This window comes from Oncorhynchus keta, chromosome 2, assembly GCF_023373465.1.
Source record: "Oncorhynchus keta strain PuntledgeMale-10-30-2019 chromosome 2, Oket_V2, whole genome shotgun sequence".
Taxonomy (NCBI): domain Eukaryota; kingdom Metazoa; phylum Chordata; class Actinopteri; order Salmoniformes; family Salmonidae; genus Oncorhynchus; species Oncorhynchus keta.
Window position 1 is genome coordinate 64,129,771 of NC_068422.1, and position 26,131 is coordinate 64,155,901.

The 26,131-nt window shown below is 46.2% G+C and overlaps 1 protein-coding gene across 4 annotated transcripts in view; it reads right to left on the reverse strand.

Annotated features, from left to right (window-relative positions):
- Positions 1 to 22,637, reverse strand: part of mtss1lb (MTSS I-BAR domain containing 2b) — a 71,861-nt gene extending 49,224 nt beyond the window's left edge. For 3 of the 4 annotated variants that reach the window (XM_052480444.1, XM_052480440.1, XM_052480435.1), the window contains exons 1-3: positions 22,087 to 22,637; positions 9,253 to 9,314; positions 8,973 to 9,046 (exon numbers count right to left, since the gene is read on the reverse strand). In XM_052480444.1, the coding sequence (XP_052336404.1) occupies positions 8,973 to 9,046; positions 9,253 to 9,314; positions 22,087 to 22,155 (205 nt within the window). In that variant the 5' untranslated portion in view covers positions 22,156 to 22,637. The remainder of the gene's footprint in view (positions 1 to 8,972; positions 9,047 to 9,252; positions 9,315 to 22,086) is intronic. The other variant, XM_052480442.1, reaches the window with a different exon arrangement.
- Positions 22,638 to 26,131: the final 3,494 nt, after the last annotated feature.

Below are 26,131 nucleotides of genomic sequence, written 5' to 3' on the forward strand. Positions count from 1 at the left end.
TTGGTTCATCAGTAAGAACAACAAAAACAGTGACAAAAATCAATCACAGTGCACACAACAACAAAAGAGCAAATGCATATTATGACAAATGCTGTGTCACAAATGGAAACAAAGGTTCCCAATTAAGACGTCAGAAAGACGTGCGAGGCAGAGTGTACCCAGCCGCTACATCTGCATCATAAAATAAAGCCACGGTTGCTATGTCAACACAACCAGAGGAATAGCTACGTAGATGTGAGCACACACTAATGGCTTTAAAATGAGCGGGAGGGAGGAAGGGGGGGGACGGGGGACGGAGAGAAGGGTGGATACGAAAGGGAAACAGAGGGGAAGAACGATAGGGTGAAAATAGCAGGAATGGAGACCAAGATGGAGTGTTGGTTGAAAAGAAGGGGGAGCAGAGAAAAACAGACAGCCATTTAGGAGATCAAGCAGCTATAAATATTGTCCTTAGGGACAGAGTCGAGAGAGGCAGACGGAGACAGAGCTATAGAAGGAGATACGACTACCGCCTTTTTACACACTGTCTAAACACTTTCATACTGTACCCACCAACTAATCCCTTCACTCCCCAAAATACAGCCCCCATTACAGAAACCATTTCCTCTCCCTGTGGCCACCGAAGAGAAACACCTGATGCCCATCGCTCAGACTGTTTATAGTGTATTCAGACATTTATGGACAATGCTCTGTGCTGGTGTGGTCTGGTCCCCCTTTCCCAGAGGCCTCGGGGACTGGCTGGGGTGAAGGACGATAGGCACAACTGGCCTTGGTCTCTAAATGTCCCTTTATGGGCAGAGAGGAGCGCCTACGGAACAACACCCAGCCTCTGTGTGTAAAACGTGGAGTAGAGAAATAGAGGGTGTAAACGGTGTATGTGTGTTACAGGCGTGGTGTCGAACAAACAGGAAGTAAGGAGTGGGGAAGAAAGAGAGGGAGAAAGGAGCGGAGTGAGTGTGGCAGGCAGGCAGGCAGGCAGGTGGACGGACAGACAGACAGACAGAATGCAGGCAGCCAGAGAGAGCAGGGTTAATGAAATGAGTGATGATAGCACCAGCTGAGCCAGCAGTAGCAGCAGCAGTAGGGAGATCACGCATGATTACTAACACTTAATACCCTGGATTACTCTGGTACTGGCCTGGCCTGTCTGATCCTTCACACACACTCTCTCTACCTCCTACTTCCACCCCCTGTCCAGCCAGCCACCACCATAACCTACTATCCATACACTGTCCTCACCCCCACCCTACCACCACCCCCTGTCTAGCCAGCCACCATAACCCACATAGGCTGGGAAGCTGCCGTTTGACTGGCCTGGTCTGGACTAGGCAGGGCTGGGCTGGAGACGGGACACTGGCCCACAGCAGTCAGGCATGACTGAACACTGAACACTTTCTATTCCACTGATCAAGCTGACCTGGATGTAGGACAGATCGATAAGGCAATGTCCATGCAACACAAACACAATAGACAGTCTCTCTCCGCAATGACCACGTGACCTCATTGGCTTGATCCGAAATACAATTCAAGTTTATTATTTTCTTAGGATTGTGTCTATTGGCATTATTCAGCATTTGTTGACAGAAAACAACAATTAAAGGACCTGGAACCTAAAAACAAGCGGTTGTCAATGAGGTTAAAGAGGTCAAGACATGATAATAAACATGGCCTTAGTATCGCTGTGGCCTTTGACCCTTTCAGCCCTGTATTAACCGTGGATCTGAGAGGAGCTAACAGCACCAACCCTATAAAACCTGACGGGGTAACAACCTGCATCAACCAGGCCCAGCGGTGATCACAACTAATCATCCCCAGCCTAAAGGCGGCTCAACCTGGGGCCGTGCTGTATAACACACACTGTCACACGGGGAGACAGCAAAAAACACACGGACCGGAACACAAAGCCTACTAGCTAACAGCAAGCAAAACAACCTCGCTCTATCCCTCTCTAACTCACCTCACACACAACAACTCTTCCATTCTCTCTCGGTCTTCTCTCTCCCCCTTCTATGTAGGCCATCTCCACCTTCCTGAGATTGCCTTTTGTTTTGGAGAGAGTGGTACAAAAACAACATTATTGGCTTTAATGAAGCCACAGTAACAATGGTCATCTCGCTCTCCCTCCCTCCCTCCCTCCGGCCACTCTGTGAGGACACATCCTGGTGTCACAGTCCTCCTTTGTCCCTCAGGCGGCCAGCACAAGGCCAGCTCTATGTAAGTGGGAAGCGGAGAACACCTCCACGCCAAGGCCAAGTATCCTCTTAATGAGAGAAGAGACTGCTGCTGGGAGACAGAGAGACAGAGAGAGAGAGCTGTTTGGGACACGCCACACATCCTCCTCCCACATCTCCCCTCACCAGCCCCCAGGCTCAGCCCCAGTCTGCCTTTCTCTTCTTAGGCAATGGACAAATCAGTAAAGGCACTAAACCAAAGCCAATGACTAAGAGGGTGCTATAAGCAGGTTGTACACACTGAGGTTGGAGCCTTGGAGGTATCCATAAACACCCAGTAATCAAGAACATTCTATTCAGACCGACCATTCACAATCCCTATTTCATATCGCTTTAGAATTCTACATTTCACCACGGCCGACCTATCTATTGTAAAATAGTGGATGTCATCTCTCAAATTACTCCTCTCAATTGGCAACACAGCTATTTTTCTGCCATCACGCTCTCTCTCTGTTGCTTGGCAACTGGGCCTGCGATCCACCTCTTCTCTGGTTGGTTGATTGAAAGCACAGAGAGCGAGAGAGAGAGAGAAACTCCCATATCCATTAGGTGAAATACCACAGTGTGACATCACAGCAGCAAGATTTGTGACCTGTTGCCACAAAAAAAGGGCAACCAGTGAAGAACAAACACCATTGTAACTACAACCTATATTTATGTTTATTTATTTTCCCTTTTGTACTTTAACCATTTGCACATCGTTACAACACTGAATATATACATAATATGACATTTGTAATGTCTTTATATATATTTTTAAATAGTTTATTTCACTGTTGTATACTACCTCACTTGCTTTGGCAATGTTAACACATGTTTCCCATGCCAATAAAGCCCCTTGAATTGAATCGAGCGACAAGAGACAGTAATCCTCCAGATCTGTCACTTGGTAAAGGATTGGCATGTTTCAGTTGCCATTGACAAGTCCTTGCCCCGCCTCCCCCTATCCGACAGGGATTAATGTATTATAGCAAGCATGCTGACCATATTGTTCTGTCAAAATCGTTAGATAGAGAGATAGAGAGAGATATCCCACTGCTGCAACCACAATGCATGCTTGGCTTCCTTCCTGTCTCCATTATGTTTCTATGAGGAGCGTTGGAGGTTGAAATCCCACCAACCTCTGCAGACTGTTCCTCCATGGAGAAAGACCACTAACACACACAGTAAGGCCGGGTGTACACTACAACGACTTTCAAAATCCCAACCTTGCTGAGCCTTAAACGACCGGCGTTCCTGTAGCTTCTTCCTGTCTTACCAACGCAGTGGTGAGCACACTAAACGATCTGGCACAGACGGGGGACACGCGCTACAAGATTCTTCACCATGCCGTCCCACGAAAGCAACGAGGTGATGTGATTAGACGAGTTAAAAGTAGCTAGATCGATCTGTGGCTCAGAAGCAGCCTCACAGCAGACATTCGCGGTCACCACGCGGAGTTGAAATCTCGAGCCAAGACATTTTGACTTGAACAACATCTCGCTCGTGAACTACAGAGCTGTAACGATTTGACACTTTGGCTTTGGTTAATGAAGGCAAGTACAAACGCATACGAGTGGCAGGCATGGCCTCTGCTGGAGGGTCGACACATCCTGGGTGGTGTGAAACCACCGTTCTCAAAACGCGTCGTTGCACATCTCACACTACAAGAGCGTCGCAGATCTGTTGCCGGTGAAATCAAACACGTTTGAAAATATCAGGATCGGTGACCCTAAGACTGCGTCTCTGACCCGCTCACATTAATTTTTAAAAAACGAGTGTCGTGCTCCCCAGAGTAGGCAACGACATTGGGGATTTTGTCTCCGGTATGAAAAACGTGTCTAGGACAGCTAAATCAGGGAACAGACATCGTGTGGTGTACACCCATCTTAAAAACACATGCACACGTTGTTCTCCCCCCCCCACATTTAACACCCATCAGCACTTTTCACGGCAGCTACACACTAACAAAAGCCAGGAAACACAGAGTCAATCAACCTATGGGGACAGGAGAGTGGTCTTTCCTTAGAATCCTGTGATTCTTGCTCATTCCTTTACTGCCCTCTGGGGGGCATGTCTGGTCTGACCCACGAGGAGTCATCATGGCCTCTAAAGAATATCCACATCACCTCCTCGCCTCAACATAGCACTCACTAACCTCGGATAAGTTGCTAACCAATGGAGGCTGCGGAGGGGAGTACGCCTCATAATAATGGCTGAAACGGAGTAAATGGAATGGCATCAAACACATGGAAACCATGTATTTGATACAGTTCCACCGATTAGAATGCAAAGTATAGCTACAATGTGTCCAAAAAGAGTCAAAGAGCTGAAAGAAATGTGTTTTTGCATTGACAGCCGTACTACACACTAATACACTACCAATCTACGACAGGCTTATTTAGTCTGTATGAGAGAGCGGTCTCACCCACAGTGTACACTGTTGTTTCTTCTTTACCCGGGTGCTGTGACAATAATCCCTGGTGGGTCCGTGAGAAGGTTGTGTTTAGTCTCCGTCTTAATTGTGCTCTGATAATAGGGTGAGCTGCCCAGGACGATGATGCCTCAGACTGCTGATCCCAGCATCGACTCCCTCTCACAAGGGAGTCGATGTTCCCTAGAGGGGGGTGCCATGGAGGAGCTGAGTCAGGACAACTGATCATGCCAGCGGTATTAACTGGTCCTTGTGTAGCCCAGGGAGTGGAGTGTTGAAGGAACAGACAACCAGGGCTCTAACATGGCCTGAGGACACACACACGGTCAATGTCCCGGTCAAGACACACACACATCTTGCCATGTCCCGGTCAAGACACACACACACTCCATGCCATGTCCGGGTCAACACACACACAGGCTAACAACCTCCAGGGTCCCATCTTGAACTTGACTCCAGCCAACAGAATGTTCTGTTCTTGTTCTCTCTCCCAGTCTTTCGCTCCAGAAATAATTTCACAACATCCTTCTCTGTCTTGATCTGAGCCAGCAGCAACAGCAGACAAAATGCCTTCTCCCTTCAAAATCAAATGACACAGACCCAGTCTGTGCCTTTTGTAATCATCCCTTTCTTTGCAAATTAATGTGTTCTTCATTTTCACGTCAGTCTAAGTGCATTCCAGTCACCAAGCCGCTATTGAAAGATATAATGGCGCCTAGCTACACTGGGTATCAGCTTTGGGCATTGAAATGAGATGTCTAACTGCTGAAGCAGTCAAAAACGCACCCCGTTCCACATTTTGTGATGTCTTCGACGAGATGCTCACGAGAAGAGTGACTGTCCAATGTCAGCCTGTATTTAGCGTCGAAGATAATATTAATATGGTAGAGAGAAATAAAAACAAATACAAATCTTTAGAGATCACACACACCGTTTTGCTCCTCATTCCCTCCATTAGGCTCCACGCTATCATTTGCTGAGCTGGCAGCCATGTATTTTTTGCCTTCTAGGGAGAGTCATTTTGCCCCCTCTCGTATGAATCAGATTTATGATGTTCATTATAGGCCTTCCTATTCAACTCATGCAAGCAGGCCGTAAAACACCCAGATGAAGTCGCGTACGAGCTCATCTTGCGCAGAGCACATCTGAGTGGACTCTTTATGACCAGGCTACTTTGTGGGTAGCGAGGCTTTTGGGATAACCCCCAGGTTTTAATGCTTCTACTGTGGGGGCCAAGAATGGAGAGAGAAAGAGAGAGAGAGAACAGAATATGAGCCAAAAAAGCTTTTGTCATTTGTATTCTCTGAAATGAATTAAGCTTTTTATCTGACAGAAAAAGGCTATCAGCTTCGAAAAGGACCCTACACACTGCATCCAATGTCAGTGGTGGCCATCAATAATTCAGCCATTCAGTGGTCATGTCTCACCCTGGTACTTATTATAGCTCTCAATGAGTATCATTCCACGAGACGGTTTGGCAAATTATATTTGTTTTGGAAAAGAAAGAGACTGTGCAGTCAAAATAATTGGTAACCGCTGTGTGTGAGAGAAAGAGAGCAGAACAGTGAATGTGTAAGGGGAAAGCAGCTGGGTGGAGGAAGATGAGGAGTAAAAGGCTGCTCAATGAGAGGCAGAGGACAGGTTATTAGAGACAGGAAGCATGCCCCCCCCTTTACCCTACCCCAAACCACCAACCCCGGACCACAGCAGCCCCCCCACCAGCAAGATGAAAGCCTGGTTTGTGTTTGTTTGTTTGCTTGTTTGACCCCACCTCCCTCCCCTCCCCAATGTTTTGCTCTGGGGAAAGTGTGAGGTAGTGAGGGCAGAGGGGCACATCTGAAAAACACAAACTCCTCTCCCCGCAACTTTGCCCCTTGTCGGGGAGTTGACACACTTTTTCCTTCACTCATAGTTCCCTCTCTCGCCTCATATCGCCGCTCTCTACTCTCAACATGCAGACATGTACCCATATCTTCCATATCTCCCTCCCTCTAGGTCCTGTCTGCAGTCCAGTCTAGCCTGTTTGATCCTGCAGTCTGTTAGTTGGCAGTCAGTCTCCTCAGAGAAGAAGCCTACAAAGGGCCTGTTAGCCCGTGCTCGCTCCAGCACCAATTGGAGCGAGCAGGGGCTAACAACTCTACAGAACACCTGTATGCATTCCAGCTGGATCTGAGCAGTTCCGCCCACACACACAGCATTCTACAGAACATCTGGATGTGTTACAGCTGGACCTGTGGGGATCGAAATCAGGTTTAGCAAAGCATCTGCCTCTACGCGACCAGCATGGCTATGGAGCAGGGAACTGGCCTCAGCAGCTCCACATGGACCTCAGGCTTGTTCTTTGCTTTGTTCTAGAACCTAAAACCGCAGAACATCACCACTCCTTCAGAGAAGAGGCTGGTGTTCTGTCGCATGGACCACAAACCAACTATTTCTATGTTCTGTATGTCTGAGAACAGAGCACGGGAGGGAGGGAGAGAGAGAGAGGGAGAGAGAGAGAAAGAGAGCGTCTTCACCCTGTGGGGCTGAGACAGACAGAGCCTGTTCCTGTAATGGCTCTCTCTCGCTCTCACACACACACAGAGTCACATTCTAAATGGCCAGAAGAGACAATTACTTAGAGACACCACACCATTGAACTGGTTTCATTCATGGGGAAGGTCTATCAGAACACACGAGGCAGTCAGAGGGATAATTGTGCGTTCGTATAGAGTCACTGCATTGAGAACGGTTACTCTACTGTATGTTGTGGTTACCACACACCTCCTCCATCACCAGGAGAACTGCAGCGTGTTGGACCACGTGGCAGATAAACATACTGTACAGATGTGCCTATCTGCTGTGTGTGTGTGTGTGTGTGTGTGTGTGTGTGTGGTCATGGATGAGGGGGGTCATGGATGAGCCATGTGGAGCCCACAGGTCTGTGACCAACATCCGATGGGGCAGCGGTGCCCCAACGGTCCCCACCACAAGTCTCCTATAATCACAACTAGCATCTGCCACAGTCACGGCCACAACTGAGCAGCCATGCAGACACGCCCACAAAGGAATAACAGACACGCGCGCACTGGAGAGTTCTCAACTCTATACATTACTGCTGAATCCGCACACTCTTCTACTACAACAAAAAGAGAAGATAAAAAAAAAAAACATTATCGTCCATCTCCTTCCTCTCCCGTCTGACATAATACATTGTTCCATCTTGTTGTGTCCTTGAAGAACCTCCCATCTCGCTCGCTCTCCTTTCCTACAGCTCCTCTCCTACACTATCGTGTACTTCCTCCCTCTGTCCCCGGCGGTGTGTGTCTGTGTGCGTGTCCTGCCCTAGGTGGGCCCCTGTGGTCTCTGGAGGATGTATGATCATTAGGATGTGCCCCTCACTGCTTTTACAGGCCAGACAGGAAGCACCCAACCCTGTCAGCTCAGTAAAAATGCCAAAGCCTGGTGTGGTCACACACACACACACACACACACACACACACACACACACACACACACACACACACACACACACACACACACACACACACACACACACACACACACACACACACACACACACACACACACACACACACACACACACACACACACACACACACACACACACACACACACACACACACACACAGTACAATAGTCACACCCAATAAGATCCAGCATTCCATATCCCTAGAAAATGTAGCTTCACTATTAGACCTACAGTCTGTATTGTTCATCTGCTCATGCCGTAAAACAAGGCTGAGTGTTCCCCTTAGTAAGTCTTCTGAAAGGAGCTCAGCACAGTCTCCTAACACTGCCCCGAGCCCCCAGCCAAAAAGAACCCTGCTGCCCAGACTCTTGCCATATCGTCTCTCTCTTGTACCATAAACCAAGCCTTTGTTCTCCACTCCTCACATTATCCGGCGGGATGATTCTCTGCTCCCTAAACACAGCTAATTCAGGGATGAAGCCTCTTCAAAGTTCTTAGAGAATGTAACTTTAGGCACAGTATCAAACGCAACTCTTTTTTAAAAATGTATCAGTAAACAAATGTATTAAAGCATGTCCAAGTAGAACTGATGTGGATACTTTAACTGGATGCACAACAATCTGTTCACAACAACAGGAGGAGTGATCCCCTAATCACAAATCTGTCTGTCTATCCTCCTCTGGAAAGGCTGCCGTCCAAAAGATTAACCCAAATCATCTGGGATACCCTCATCCCCACACTCATGCAAAACGTACAATACTCTACACACACACACAAACACACATATCAACTCCCGTATCCTCAGAGCTCGCTCGCTCACACACACACACACACACACATCTGGAAGCTCACGTACCTCTGGTGTTGGTGGCCATGTCCGCCACCTTCTGAAAGGCATCCAGGAAGGCCACTGCCGCCAGCACTGTGGTCCTGAGAGCAGAGCAGAGCGGGACAGAACAGACACAAGATTGGCACCAGTTCACAAACCACAGCCATTTCAACATAAACAAACATATTCAGCAGATCTGGCGCCTCTGAACAGACAGCGGGGGATTACATTGTTATCAATGGCACTGGCTGGGATACTCATTGATGGGTACCGCTCTAGTACACACAGGACAGTGGCTGGGGCTTACCGGAGCTGGGAGTGCAGTTTGGTGGCCTTGGCACTGAAGTCCTCCCACACGGGGTATGAACACTGGGAATAAAAGGGACACGTTAGAATCTATATTTTAGGACATTATGCAATACAACTAGTGCATTGTCTGTACAAATATCTGACAGGTCTGACCTCTGTGTTTTCACTCACAACACCAGTCAACATTACATGCTCCAGACTTGTGTTTGAGCACGACACTAAAAGGTGCCATCTCCAATAAGGTGCTGTCTAGAACCTAAACGGGTTCTTCAGCTGTCCCCATAGGAGAACCCATTGAAGAACACTTTTTGATTAAAAAGGTCTACCTCGAACCAAAATGGGTTCTAGCTGGAACCAAAAATGGTTCTCCTTATGAGGACAGCCGAAGAACCCCTTTGGTACCCTTTTCTCAAAGAGCGTAATATAAAATGAGCACTTCACGTGTTGCATTGCACCTCCCATGAGGAGGTTCCGGGTAAAATAATGTTACGGTGAACAGGCAGGAAGACAAAAATGTCTGCTATGTTCCCTGGTCTGAGTCATCACTGTCTGTGATTGGGCGACACATCCTCTGTTTCCACCAGCCCTTGGCACCGGCAGATATCAAAGGAAGCAATGAATGGCAACGCAAATCAAACACTAGATTTCTACCCCAAAATGACTGCGTCAAGTTCTCTTCTTCTTTTGCCCCCTATATAGGTGTCCTTTCTCTTTCCCCATTATCACAAGTAAATGATCCACAAGGTAAATAGTAGTAAATGCAGTGGAGGCTGCTGAAGGATGGCTCATAATAACACCTGGAACATGGAAACCATGTGTACCATGTATTTGCTACCATTCCACCCATTCCGCTCCAGCCATTACCACGAACCCGTCCTCCACAACGGTGCCACCAACCTCCTGTGAGTACATGGTGTTACAAGTAGACTATAACATCTCTTCTACCTGCAGGGCAGAGTGTGTGTCCAGCCCTCCGTGCCTCTCTCTGCCTTTTGTTACCCCCCCCCCCCGCCGTCTCCAAACCCCCAGCATCCAGGGAGAGAGAGGGCGAGAGGGGATAAGAACCAAGGAGATCGTGGGAGGGGAAGACAAAAAAAGAGACTGGAGAAAAAGGGGGATACGGTGGAAAGGGAATGGGAGAGAGGGAGACGGAAAAGAGAGAGGAACAAGGATGCAAGGACCCAACCGGAGCGGAGGAGCAGGGATGTCACGGGGGCGTCTCGTCCTTTGATCTGACGTCTCATTCCTGGTGTTTGATGTCCGTTAATTTGGTCTGAAATCAGAGCAGCATTTCCCTGCGTTCCCCCGTCTGTGTTTGAAGTGCTCTAATCTTGCAATGTTGCAAGCCTGACGTCTATCAGGAGAGGCCTTGGGAGATAAATGGGAGACACGAAGCGGGCGACGCCTCTCCATTGCAACCACACCAGCCCATCCCTCATTAACATATTGGGGAATTCTAATCAAATAGAGGGGATCCTGGCGGTGCCCGATTGTGTAACGATTGTTTATTAGGTTCATTGTAGGCCTGGGGATATTTTATTTCCCATCCTCCTCACTCACTCCTACTCGACTTGCAACATGACCCGCAACATGACCCACAAACAATGGGATAAGTACCGCTCTCAATCCATCCATCCGCCTGGATGGTTCCCAGGTAAAGGGAGCAGGCTATTTTCCCTTCAGCTTAACCAAGCGGAACAACAGAGCCATTAAAGGTGCATTATCAGAAAAAAATAAAACAACCCAGAGGCAGACTGATAATGCAGAGTAAGGACAAAAAAAAAGTAAGGAATATCATTTTTCTCCTAGGCAAGTCAGTTAAGATTCTTCTTTACAATGACGGCCTACCCATGCCAAACCCTCACCTAACCCTGACGACGCTGGGCCAATTGTGCGCTGCCCTACGGGACTCGCGATCACGGCTGGTTGTGATACAGCCCGGGATTGAACCTGGGTCTGTAGTGATGCCTCTAGCACTGCAGTGCCTTAGACTGCTGTGCCACTCAGGATCCACATTGCATGACATTACAGCATTGACCGGAGCTCCCCTGATGACAATGGCTTTCGACCTTCGTCTCTCTCGAGCCCGTACGGGAGTTGTAGCGATGAGACAAGATAGTAACTACTAACAATTGGATAATACGAAATTGGGGAAAAAAGGGGAGGGAAAAAAATACAAAGTAAATAATAATAATCATCTGGAGCTGGAAGTCTGGAGCGGTGTTCTCCTCAAAGGCCACTCAGCTACTGATAACATGCTATTGCATCACTGCTTCCTCTTCTGCACGTAAAGACATCCTCACAGTAGTGACAGCACACAGAAAACTCCACATGACTACGCCTGCATGTCTAGGGGTAGTCATGCAGCGCATCATCTTTCCCGTCCACCAGCTCTCGCTAACCCCTCAAAAGGTTAAAGGTTATCGGTTACATGATGGGCTAGCTAGACTCTGTGGAACACTCCAGTGAGTTGACAGTCCATTGGCCAATATCTGTGCTCAGTGGACTAGAATTCTGTTCTAGTGTTTAGCGAACCAAACATGTTTACTTGATTGAATGAAAAGCTCACAGCTTCATCACTTTGTTCCTTTGTTCTCTGGAGGATGACATGAACCACAGATTCAAGAGTGGATTAGCCCAATTTCAGCTCTTTAAAAATCGGGCCAATTCAGACTTTTAACGAGAAATAAAACCACGCAATCGAGGCTAATTTCACAGTTCTTTACGCTAAAAGCATAGCTCCCATTTTGGATGTGCTGCAACAAATACTGTATACATTCCCTCTACAGCAACTGTATGAGACAAGGAACCAATGGTGGGCCCCTAGCTTATTAAGAAGCCCCTTCACAGGCTGTCGGAACAAGGACAGGGCACAGGACAGGCAAGGGCAAAGGGTTAATAGATGCATACGCCTAAGCTTAATTAAGTAAGTAATCGGAAGCAGAGCTACACGTACAAAAGTGAGTACTCACAAAGTCTACCACATGGTGTTGCATAATCTCCAGATCAGGGGAGCTCCTGCTACTTAGATCCAGGAAAGTAGACTCCTCCAAGGGCTTTAGTGTATCAGTGTTCAGCTGGAGTGCTGGACGCAGGCAATGCCCATGACATCCGTTTGATTGAACGGAAATGTTTAGTCAAACTTGGTGGCACCTTAACTGGGGAGGACGGGGCTCGTGGTACCGGCTGGAGCAGAATCAGTGGAACGGTATCAAACAAATCAAACACTTGGGTTCCATGAGTCCATTTGCTCCTTTCCAGACATTATTATGAGTCATCCTCCCCTCAGTAGCCTGAGTGTTATGTCTAGTTTCAGGACTAAATATAACATCTCCACTACTGATATGAACAGCAAACACTGGATTGGAGCAAGTTCTCAGTAACTTTAACATTACCGGAGGATAGATACTGTACAGAATCTCAAAGTGCCTGTGAGCTGTTCTTATGGGACTCATGTTAGATCCTCGCCCACCGAACACTGACTGACAACCGGGCGTCCATGGACGTTGAAACCTCGTTGAACTTTAGTCAGTCCGCCCTGGCCGGACAAAATCTGAACCAGTCATAAATGTCTGTGTTTCACAAGTTTGGAGAGTACAGTACAATACAGTGCAGTACAGTGGAAAACAGTACAGTACAGTATAGTACAGTATAATGTACTCTATTGTACTGAACATATCTACTTTACTGTACAGAACTCTACTGTGCTGTGCTCTACTGTGATGTCTATGTTTCACAATTTTGGACGTCTATGATAGTTTCAGATTTGGTCTGGTCCGGACCAACCAAATGTGGTCTTGTTTGGGGGCAGAGCTCCTTACAATCACAGCTAGTGTGTAGAATAATATCCAAATATGCAAAAGAAGGATATTGCATATTTCTACCTTTCCATACCTATTCAGGATACATCACCATGAAGCAAATGCTTTTCATGTCCATAATTATGCATTTGTGTTTAGTACACATCAGGGACCCATGATGTAGTTGCGCTACAGTAATCATGTTACTGGATGTAATTCCACTTCACCTACTGTAGTTCAATAACTCAAGGGGTTAAGTCATAGCTGACTGTAGTTCAATAACTCTACAATTCAATAACTCTTAATAGACGTAGCTGGTAAATTTGCAGAATAACTGACGAATTTACAAACGCTCAACACCTGTTGAATATGGCCAATGTCAGTAAATGTTGGCAAAAAAGCGTAATTAAATTGTTGCTAGCAGCACAGTTGCAGTCACCAACGCTCTGGATAACCAGCTCTGCTAGGGAGAGTAAAAATGGTTAGTGAACTGTTCTCTCATTCGTGTCTGGAAGTAGCTAGCAAGCTAGCAAACGTTAGCCAGTTAGCCTGGGTGCTTGACTGCTGTTGTTAGGACAGAACGCTCAGATCAACACTACTCCTCGGCCAGAGCGTCCAGTGTGCGCTCGGAATGCTCCGAGAGCAAAACGCTCTGAATTTACAAAACTGACAATCTGACAAAACTCTTGAGTTTAAGGGCAGGGCTATAGCTTAGCAGGGTGTGAACGATGCTGAATGAGTGTAGACAATGAAGGGCTCTCCAGTAGGTGTACCAAAACATTCAAAGGCCATTTTCTCAAAAGTGAGGTTACAAGTTTATCAGCTTTCAAAGTTGAATTCCTTCCCATTGTTCCTCAACTATAGTGTACGATATGCCATCTTCTAGCTCGGAGTCTACTTTTATCCAATGTAAAAAAACAACTGCACGAGACCGAATCGAGCCGGTCGGTCACAAATAACCTCTGGATCCAGCCTTCTCCATCCCCTGAACTGTACATGAATACTACCAACTCTGTTTCCACCGTTGCTGCTACACACCAACTAAGCAGACTGCTGGGTTCTCTCCAGATTCACATTATCCGAGGATAGATACACAAATATACACCTTAGGTTACGTTTACATCATGTTGGCAAATCATTGCTCTCAAATGACATTAGGATACAGGCAGCAAGTTGAAAGACTTTGTGTTACATAATTTATGAGGAAGAGGATCTTACTAATCTAAACATCATAATAAAAACAAAACTATCCTGCCCAGCCTTTCTGTCCAACCTTTCTGCCATGGGACAAGGTTAATCATAGACTCTGTTGATGTCTTGAGCATTTTAAAATATGTGAAAACATTTGCTACATTTTCCTGAACTTGACCTTATCTGTTTGTGATGTCTGGGGAAGTGTAAGACCCAATGCTCCCACTCATTTCTAGTTCCTAGAGGGGGAGTTAAGGTAACCAGAGGGATGGAGGGATGGCCGGTGGGCTGTTCAATGTGTCTAGGTCGTGTCAAGCCCCTTCCAAGCTCTTGATAAAAATAGCAGGTTTGGTTCAATCTCATATCCCCACCCACACAGTACATCTCACTCACTGGTGTGAATGAATGAATGAATGAATTATGGAGGGGGGGGGGGGATAATCTCCCTCTTCACCATTTTACCACAGCAGCCTGAAGCCTTGCAGAAATGAATCATGGAAATCACTTAATACGAGAGGCACAGCTTCTTCCTCCATGTCCGTCTCTCTCACTTTGTGCCTTTTCATTCTCTCTCAATCTGTCTCATATGCTCTCTCAATCTTTCTTACTATCATCTCCCTTATTTGTTCTAGTCATCCATCTCGCTCTCCATCCCCGGTCTAGTTGTCCCAGGTCTCCACAGTTGTATTTGTGTCGTGGCTGTGGTCGCACCACTCAGCCTAATTGAGATGGGACTCCTCACTGGAGGTTCTCCGTGTGACTGACTGCCACCCCTCTGAGGTACTGTATATAGTGGCATTAAAATACATTGCAGGTCTGTGATTGAAAAGCAGGTAGCATTTTGTAGCACTCTCATTGGTGGGGATGCTCGCCGATGGATGTCCATCATGCTGAGACAGTGAGGAATGCAGATGTGTCTTTGAGGTTGGGGTGTCCTTGAGGACATGGGTAAGCATCATCCTCCTTTTTGCCTGGACCCAAACCAAACATTGTCAGTAAGCCCCATAGTAAAATCGAGGTGTCTAGTGAATGGAAAACCATAGTAAATACTTCTGCATGAGAGGACAGTGGATTTTGTTCCTCCAGTAGCTTGATCTTTTTTTTAACGGTCAAAGAAATATTGATTTGACACTATTTCGTTCCCCCGTTCATGATTATCAACGCGCTGAGTGGCTTTACAGTCAAGAAATGACTGTGATGAGATGAGTTTGACAGGCCCGATAAAGCCTGCACTGTGAACACCTGGCACTGTCCCAATATGATTTCTCAATCTGAAACCAGTCGAATTGTCTCTAATGAGCCTAACGAGAGACAAGAGAACAGGTGCTCATTTAGAGAGCCAGGGCCCTGCACGTTGTCGTGGCATCAATGGCCCCTACGAAAGGGATGAATGTTTTGGGGGAGCACGGACACACAGTCACGAGGATGGACGAGGATGGATGTCCTCTCTGGTCCTCTGCCTCTCGGCCCAAAGGCAGTGTCCGGAAATGGGTCACATGTGCAGCTGTTAACAAGCCCTCTGAGCAATGCTGTGGGATCTCCCCAGGTTAGCCAGACAACAGACACACACATATTGTGCCTGTAAGTCAAAGGAAGAAACTATGCATGTCTTTTGGAAAGCACAAGCTTTGTGGTTCATCCCACATTCATCTGTTTGTTTAAGGATCCAACCATTTTTTTTTTCACCTAAAATGACATACCCAAAGCATATTCTTGATACCGTTTGAAAATAAACACTTTGAAGTTTGTAGAAATGTGAAATTAATACATTAGATCTGGTAAAAGACAAAACAAAAAAACATGCGTTGATTTAATTTTTTGTACCATCATCTTTGAAATGCAAGGTTAGGTGGGGTTTCAGGTGTCTCCACCTTCCACCTTCCGGAGACACCTGAAACCCCACCTCTTTAAGGAATACCTAGGATAGGATAAAGTAATCCTTCTCACCCCCCTTAAAAGATTTAGATGCACTATTGTAAAGTGGCTGTTCCACTGGATGTCATAAGGTGAATGCACCAATTTGTAAGTCGCTCTGGATAAGAGCGTCTGCTAAATGACTTAAATGTAAATGTAATGTAAATGCAAGAGAAAGGCCATAATGCATTATTCCAGCACATGCGCAATTATATTTTGGCCACTAGATGGCAGCAGTGTACCCGTATGTGCAACGTTTTAGACTGATCCAATGAACCATTGCATATCTGTTCAAAATGTTGTATCACGACTGCCCAAATATGCCTAATTGGTTTATTAATACATGTTCGTAACTGTGCAATCTCCTCAAAACAATAGCATGGTATTCTTTCACTGTAATAGCTACTGTAAATTGGACAGTGCAATTAGATTAACAAGAATGTAAGCTTTCTGCCCATACCAGATATGTCTATGTCCTGAGATTTTTGTGTTTGTTACTTACAACCTCATGCTAATCACATTAGCCTACGTTAGCTCAACCGTCCCACTGGCATAATCTACGATGAGTCCAGCTGGCAAACAGGCCACGTTATGGACTTCTCCTGCCTCCAGTCTTCACTCTAGTCCCAGGTACCCCCTGACTCTGTCAAGTCTCTACTGGCACTGCACTGAGCGTGTGGTCAGCATACACCGGGCCGGCCTATAGAGAGACAAGCTGACCAAAGAATGTGACCTCCTGTGCTTTCAAATCAAATCACCTCACATAGCCCGGAGGGATGTCGCCTACACTGCCAGACAGCCCACCCCCCAGCTTGTGTATGTAAGTCACACACATATATACCCGTCTGTGTCTCCTTAAAAGGGGATTACACCCCCCTATACATTCTCTCTTACACATTATACCATACGGTGGGGGGGGGGGGCTCTCTCTGGAGAACAGAGGGTGAGACGGGAGTCTCTTTCATGTCATTGTGGTTGTAATGTACATTCCTTTCAGTGAAACATCTGACTCTTGTACTGTATGCTAATTTCAGAGAGGCCTCCAGCCTCGCTCATCATGGCACTGTGCTGTATTGCACTGTACCAAACAATTCAGAGGTGGGCTGACGACATGTCTCACCGACTGTCTCTTTAGTGCAGTTGTGTTGCCAGCTATTGTACTTACTGGGCATGTCTACTGCAGTGTGAACAAAGAGAAAGCCTGGTAGACGGCCAGTGATTCTAGGAGAGGAGACACATATGAGAAGTGACTGTGCATGCCCTATGGGGGTGTCAATCCCCCTGCAACAAAGGGACCGTGAGGGAGAGAGGGAGGGGAAAACATCCTCCAGTTGAAACACTTTACTCGGACATGGATAAATTGCATGGGTACGTAAACATGACCCATCACACATGACAAGGAATTGCATTCCTCAATGAGTTAAGTCTATAGTGAATCATTCAACATATTTGCATTTCATTGCTCAGTGAAGAGATGTTTTGTCTTCATCCGTCATGGGGGCACATATTGGGGCGGCAGGGTAGCCTAGTGGTTAGAGCATTGGACTAGTAACCGGAAGGTTGCAAGTTCAAATCCCCGAGCTGATGAGGTACAAAATCTGTCGTTCTGCCCCTGAACAGGCAGTTAACCCACTGTTCCTAGGCCGTCATTGAAAATAAGAATTTGTTCTTAACTGACTTGCCGAGTTAAATAAAGATAAAATAAAATATCAGCTGGAGAGGATAATCATTGTTCAGAGATCGCATGACAGAACTGAAATTACTGTTAACTACTGTGACAGCATCACTAAACACTGGTATGTCTAGTGCAAATAACATCTTAAGCATAGCCAGCCATAAAGACACAAATAGCTGAGGCCCTCCTCGCATGTCAATCTCTGTCCAACAACAGGGCATCCTAGGGTCTCCATTCGTGTGTGTGTTTTCCTCTCTTCTGCCACCAACAATAGCAGTCCTTTGAGAGGTGGGTCATTAGTGACAACATGAGGTTGTCATGAGGTTGTCTGGGGTTACATGAGAACACAGCAGTCAGCCAATAGCTTAGATCTTACCATGTGGCATCTCACTCTGCTGTGGGGACACCCACTGAAGACTATTGGAGCGGCAGGTAGCCTAGTGGTTAGAGCATTGGGCCAGTAACCGAAAGGTTGCTGGATCAAATCCCCGAGCTGACAAGGTACAAATCTTTCATTCTGCCCCTGAATAAGGCAGTTAACACACTGTTAACCGGTAAGAATTTGTTAACTGACTTGTCTGGTTAAATAAACAATTAAAAACTTTTTAAGACTACTGCAATGACCAACCTGAGACTCCAAGTGACCAAAGGAGGATGGATGCTGCTGAAGTTACTGTTTGACCCATATTTTATTATCCTCCATCATGGAGTAAGAGATCAGATGAAGACCATGGGAAATGTCTCTTAAATAATTCATGAGATGAGTGTGTCCAGGAGAGAGAGAGACAGAGGAGAGAGACAGAGACAGAGGAGAGAGACAGAGACAGAGACAGAGGAGAGAGAGAGAGAGAGAGAGAGAGAAAAATGGGGGATGTGGGGGAGAGAAAGAGCGAGAGCGATGCAACCATGAGAGTAGGGGCCAGGGGGTGTCACGGGTTCTTAGTTTAGGATGTTGTTAATCCGAGGTTGCCGTTTGACGTGTCCCCAGCTCCTTCAAAACCCTGTGATGTTCACACAGATAGATGGTCCGTGCAGGAATAATAACCATGCAGAACACCAGCTTCACTTCAATCTTATTCACATGAGACTGGGACTCGGATGACGTAGAAATCCCTGGACGTAGCTTCAAACCCATGATTTCTCACACAGTGGAAAGAAAGGCACAGATGGTCCTTCTGTGGCTCAGTTGGTAGAGCATGGCGCTTGTAACGCCAGGGTAGTGGGTTCGATTCCCGGGACCACCCATACGTAGAATGTATGCACACATGACTGTAAGTCGCTTTGGATAAAAGCGTCAGCTAAATGGCATATATTATTATTATTATATTATGATGAGATGGCAACAACGGTAGTCGTGTTTCCTGTTCAAAGAGTAATACTGTCCACATACTAAGTACGCCAAATAATCTGTTGGTTAGTCACAGTGGGTGTAGCTAGGAGTCTGGCTCACAGTGAAGCCAGTAGACTACCCAGAGAAGAAGGCCAGACCATACAGCAGGCTAGGCCTACACCATGAGCCATTCAGACAGACACAGTGGGTGTAGCTAGGAGTCTGGCTCACAGTGAAGCCAGTAGACTACCCAGAGAAGAAGGCCAGACCATACAGCAGGCTAGGCCTACACCATGAGCCATTCAGACAGACACAGTGGGTGTAGCTAGGAGTCTGGCTCACAGTGAAGCCAGTAGACTACCCAGAGAAGAAGGCCAGACCATACAGCAGGCTAGGCCTACACCATGAGCCATTCAGACAACCACAGTGGGTGTAGCTAGGAGTCTGGCTCACAGTGAAGCCAGTAGACTACCCAGAGAAGAAGGCCAGACCATACAGCAGGCTAGGCCTACACCATGAGCCATTCAGACAGACACAGTGAGTGTAGCTAGGAGTCTGGCTCACAGTGAAGCCAGTAGACTACCCAGAGAAGAAGGCCAGACCATACAGCAGGCTAGGCCTACACCATGAGCCATTCAGACAGACACAGTGGGTGTAGCTAGGAGTCTGGCTCACAGTGAAGCCAGTAGACTACCCAGAGAAGAAGGCCAGACCATACAGCAGGCTAGGCCTACACCATGAGCCATTCAGACAGACACAGTGGGTGTAGCTAGGAGTCTGGCTCACAGTGAAGCCAGTAGACTACCCAGAGAAGAAGACCAGACCATACAGCAGGCTAGGCCTACACCATGAGCCATTCAGACAGACACAGTGGGTGTAGCTAGGAGTCTGGCTCACAGTGAAGCCAGTAGACTACCCAGAGAAGAAGGCCAGACCATACAGCAGGCTAGGCCTACACCATGAGCCATTCAGACAGACACAGTGGTGTGCACTGCTGGACGCATGATGACTGTCGAGGTTCTCATGCTTGGCTCACACAGTCTCTCTAAAAATCAGCTTGGCAGAAAATCAATGGTGCTGCTTTCTACAAGAGGCAGAACATCGGCTATCTTTCTCACACAGCCTATAACAGCCGTTTTTCATCTACAGCACGGAGAGGGGGGATCATGGGGCATGTGAAAATCGCATGGTTAAATCTGACAGTTCAACATACATTTATTTTGTGTTAATAAAAGCTGAATACATCCACATTTTTTCAGTCATAAATTATCCATATGGTTATAATCCATATCGTGTTTCGAATGCACATGCTTACCCTAACACACACACACATGCTTACCCTAACACACACACACACACACGCTTACCCTAACACACACACACACACACACACACACACACACATGCTTACCCTAACACACACTTACCCTAACACACACACACACACACACACACATGCTTACCCTAACACACACACTCACGCGCTTACCCTAACACACACACTCACGCGCTTACCCTAACACACACACTCACGCGCTTACCCTAACACACACACACACTCACGCGCTTACCCTAACACACACACTCACGCGCTTACCCTAACACACACACTCACGCGCTTACCCTAACACACACGCATGCTTACCCTAACACACACGCATGCTTACCCTAACACACACGCATGCTTACCCTAACACACACGCATGCTTACCCTAACACACACACACTTACCCTAACACACACACATGCTTACCCTAGCACACAATCATGCTTACCCTAACACACACACATGCTTACCCTAACACACACACACACACACACACACACACACACTTACCCTAACACACACACACACACACGCTTACCCTAACACACACGCACGCTTACCCTAACACACACACTCACGCGCTTACCCTAACACACACACTCACGCGCTTACCCTAACACACACACACTCACGCGCTTACCCTAACACACACGCATGCTTACCCTAACACACACGCATGCTTACCCTAACACACACACATGCTTACCCTAACACACACACACTTACCCTAACACACACACATGCTTACCCTAGCACACAAGCATGCTTACCCTAACACACACGCATGCTTACCCTAACACACACACATGCTTACCCTAACACACACACATGCTTACCCTAACACACACACACACACACACTTACCCTAACACACACGCACGCTTACCCTAACACACACGCATGCTTACCTAACACACACGCATGCTTACCCTAACACACACGCATGCTTACCCACACACACACACACGCATGCTTACCCTAACACACACGCATGCTTACCCTAACACACACGCATGCTTACCCTAACACACACGCATGCTTACCCTAACACACACGCATGCTTACCCTAACACACACGCATGCTTACCCTAACACACACACACGCTTACCCTAACACACACACACATGCTTACCCTAACACACACACACATGCTTACCCTAACACACACACACACATGCTTACCCTAACACACACGCATGCTTACCCTAACACACACGCATGCTTACCCTAACACACACGCATGCTTACCCTAACACACACGCATGGATTCATAGCCTACACGATGACTAGGTTTAACCTGATCTATGCAGAGTAAACCAACGCTCTGACACACACAAAGCACATGCAATGGTTATCGAGCAATTGGATTCAATTATAGATGTCAAAGCAACATTTCCAAAGCAATGACGCGACAAATGCGCAAACCTTGCTGGGGGAAGTTACTATCAAGTAGGTGCTGGCTGGGTAGGTAGCCTATCGCCGCACTGTGACAGAATAACGGTTCCATGTCCTCGAGGGTGAAAACAAGCAGATCATCCATCCCCTTTTGAAAATAATAGATACATGTTGCGAGCGATAATGATGCCCGACCTACCTTCATATCATTGACAATCGCCTGGAATAGTCCACCTAACGCCCCGCACTCCTTCTCCACCGTCTCCATGTTCACTAAATCCAGGGTTCACCAAATACGGACAGGGCACAAAACCCCACCAAATGTATTTCCACGGTAGAAATAGCGATGCGGAGCCTTCTTCTTCTTCTTCTCTCTGCTTCTGTGCCCAGCGTGAAAGACAGAATGAGGAAGTTTGCTTAAATGAGAAAGGATACACAAATACCGTACAATTATTGTCGTCGACTGTCGGCTCGCTCCCCGTGTCCTTGGAACACCAAGTTAGTGATGATGAGAGAAAAGAGAGGTTGCTCTCTCTCCCGTCCCAGCTGCGGGTCTAGAGCCCGAGTTAGGAGGTAAAGCATGCAGAGGGCACCGCGATGGACACTCTCATCTTCGGGTAGCAAGGAAAAATCGAGTTGTGTTGATGCGCGTTTATAGCTCCGGAGTGATCTATCAAAATGTGAGACAGTAGGTTGGTGAGTAGACCTACCAGGGGAGCGCGAGGCTGCCCGTGATTGGAGCAGAGGCAGTGGGGCTGCGCTGCGGAGTGAGCAGAGCCGGTAATTCGATCTATGGGAATTGAAAGGGGCCGGACAACTCTCTTGTCACTTGGAGGTGGTGTTTATGAGGGAGGGGTTATGCGTGCGGGGGAACGCGCGCGCGCGCACACACACACACACACAGACAGACCCCCCCACACACACAGACCCACTATAACACACTAGCCCATCAAATATTTCAGTGCGATAGAAGAGAAACATAAAATAGATGTATCTACCAGCAAACAATGGCATGGGGGTGCATGCCTACCACAATGTCAATGAATGAGACACAGGGCAAACAAATGAGCAAACATCATTTCTAATACAGAGGAGGGTTGACTGTGTGCATACTGTATGACCGGATAATGTTCTCTATCCAAGAACGGATGAGATGATCACAATATAGTTATGCAGTGGTATGAATATGAATTCAGATAGTACACTGTAGTCTAATTAATCACGGTCTAACGACCAGGTTTGTCACAGATAGCATATTTTTGTTTGTTTAGTTTGAATCATCCAAAAAGCTACTCAAGGCCCCATTGTTGTTGTTTTTTAATTGATCCACAACAACTGAGCCATCACAAAGCCTTTCCCCAGCGCACAAAGGCTTTGTGATGGCTCAGCTGCTTTGGATCAATTCATTAGAGCATTTCACACAATATGGCTATTACACAACACTACAGGATCAACAAATATGCTTTCTATAGTGTTTGATTAAAAAAACAATAAAAAAATACATTAAATAGTAGCCGCAAAACACCCGTCTCAACATCAACAGTGAATAGGCAACTCCGGGATGCTGGCGTTCTAGGCAGGAATCAGGACAATAGAATGATGGTCAGATTTGCCAATGGAGGGCAAGCTTTGTACGTGTCCTCTGAATGCACATGTGACATGCTGGTAGAAATGAGGTCAAATGCATATACGTTTTCCTGCATTTTACAGTCCCCGTCACTAGGAGCAACACCTCTAGTTGATCATTCTCTTGTTTGCTTATGTCCTTATTCAACTCATTGAGTGTGGTCTTAGTGCGTGCATCGGCTAGTGTTGGTAAATAGACAGCTACAAAAAATATAGATACAAACTCTCTTGGTAAATAGTATGGGCTACAACTTATCATGAGGTGCTTTACCTCAGGTGAGCAAAACCTTGAGACTTCCTTAATATTAGAGGTCGCACTCAAATAGACACAGACCACCATCACTCGTCTTTCCCGAGGTAGCTGTTCTGTCTTGTCAATGCACGGAAAACCCAGCCAACTGTATATTATCCATGTCCTCATTCAGCCACGACTCAGTGAAACATAAGATATTACAGTTATTAATGTCCCATTAGTAGGATAGTCTTGAATGGAGCTCATCCAATTGATTCTCCAGTGATTGCGCATTCGCCATCTCATGACTTGACTTTAACATTCATTTGAAGAATGTTATTTATCTAATTACCTAACTATGTTTAATTGTTACCCAATTCAATTAATCATGTAACAATTAACTCATTAGGATCTGGGGCACCACGAGAGCAGTTATTTAAAGAGTTACCATCTCCCGAATTAAACTCTAAAAGTTATTTACCTATCACATTATAAACAGTCCACTTATTAATCACAACCTCGTATCATATCATCATTCTAAACAGTCGTAACCTCCTTGCATCTGCAAAAACACAAGCCTTACTTATGTTTTAGTACTACCCAAATGTATTTAATTATTTATTTACTAGCTTATTAAATGGGAACACAGGATAAACATACACACTTAATATGTTAAAAACAGGTCCCTAGCAGAATGACAACAACGTGGTTGCTTGTTACAAAAGAGATGGAGAGGGAGGGAGAAGGACAGAGACCCTTAACATTGGTACTTTCAGAAACTACTCTCACTTACAGTAGCCATATACTTTGCACACAAACCGCCGCCCACTTTGAGTAAGAAATCATGTATGTATTTACTTGAAATGGCTTGGTTCGCCGGATCTCTCTAAGGGGACAGGGCAGCCTTGGAAAGGGAGTTGGGCACGCTTGTAAGGCTCTGATTGTCCAAAAGGGTTCCAACAAGTCTTCTACTGTTGGGCCTCCCAGCTGTGCCACCAGAGACTCTGGGTTCACGCCCAGGCTCTGTCGTAACTTTGTCTCTCCCGAGCCCGTACGGGAGTTGCAGCTACTTATTGGATACCACGAAATAGGGCTAAAAATTATTTTAAAAACAACAACAACAAAAAAGTATTCTACTGTTGTTCATCTCCGTAGTTGTCCGATATCCGGTGTCTTGTCGTGTAGTCCTGAACAGAACTACAATGTTTATTTTCCTTCCATTCACTCTTTAAGATGTTTCTTTGAAGATAGGCCAGACAGCCATATCGATGGTTCCCAGTTGGGTGATGAGAGTCGCTTAATATGACAGTTTGAGCAGGTCCTACTTAAATTCTCTTTTGAAGATACTTTACTTAGGACAGCCATACCAGTGTCCAGGAGGTGAGTTTATCATCTGTACCTCGTGATGTTATTCAAAGTTCAAATCACTTTAAACGTGCAGCTGCAACGTGACACTTTTCTAGTCTAGTATGTTCATTTCTTGACTCATAATTTATGCAGTTTGTTCGAAAGGGCGGTTCTGTCAGGCTGACATGCTCTCTGACCTCACTCGGCGGTGTGACTTGTCACTTCTACAAAGTGATGAAAAACAATTATCTCTTATAGTTTCTCAAATCACATCCCTCTCTTAACAAAAACACTTTCATAATTGTTCATATTACATGCACAACGCATAGTATGGAAACTTTGTACATGTAGTGGGTATACGTTCCAAGTTATTGTTTTTCCTTCATATTTTTTTTAAATTACATCACAAAATAACAAACAAAATGACAGTAGTGTTCTATAGATCCCCTCTGACCATTCCCCACATTCTATGTTCTAAATATTGTTCCAGTATTCGCTTTTGTACATGTTAGAATTTTGGTGGGAAAAATCTCTTGAAACAAAGGGCATTCCTTTGATGAGTGTTGGTGAGGGAGACATGAATCTTATGACCTATTTGGATTCTCGTGTACAGTCATGACAGCCAGTAAGACGGATGGTAAAGACATACTATCCACTGCTGATGAATTCTCACCAAGCACCCGGATCTGCGCCCCCTGTATCAGAGCCTCCTCTTCATACGAATGATTGGGATTTGGGCCTTGTCTGGGAGGAGCTGTAAATCTTTCGCCTCCGATTCATTAACAACTAAAAAGTGTCCATCCTGTCCATGGTGAGTAATTGCTGTTCTGATGTCCAGAAACTCTTTTTGGTCATAACAGGCTGTAGCAGAAACATTATGTACAAAAAAGTTACAAACATTGGGAAAAAATACATGGAATAGCACAGTTGGTTAGGAGCCCTTAAAACGGAAGCCATCCCCTCCGGCACCATTATATTAAAATGTATTGATGTGATAAAAATGGATGTAATAACATACATTTTAAATACATGGCAGTTA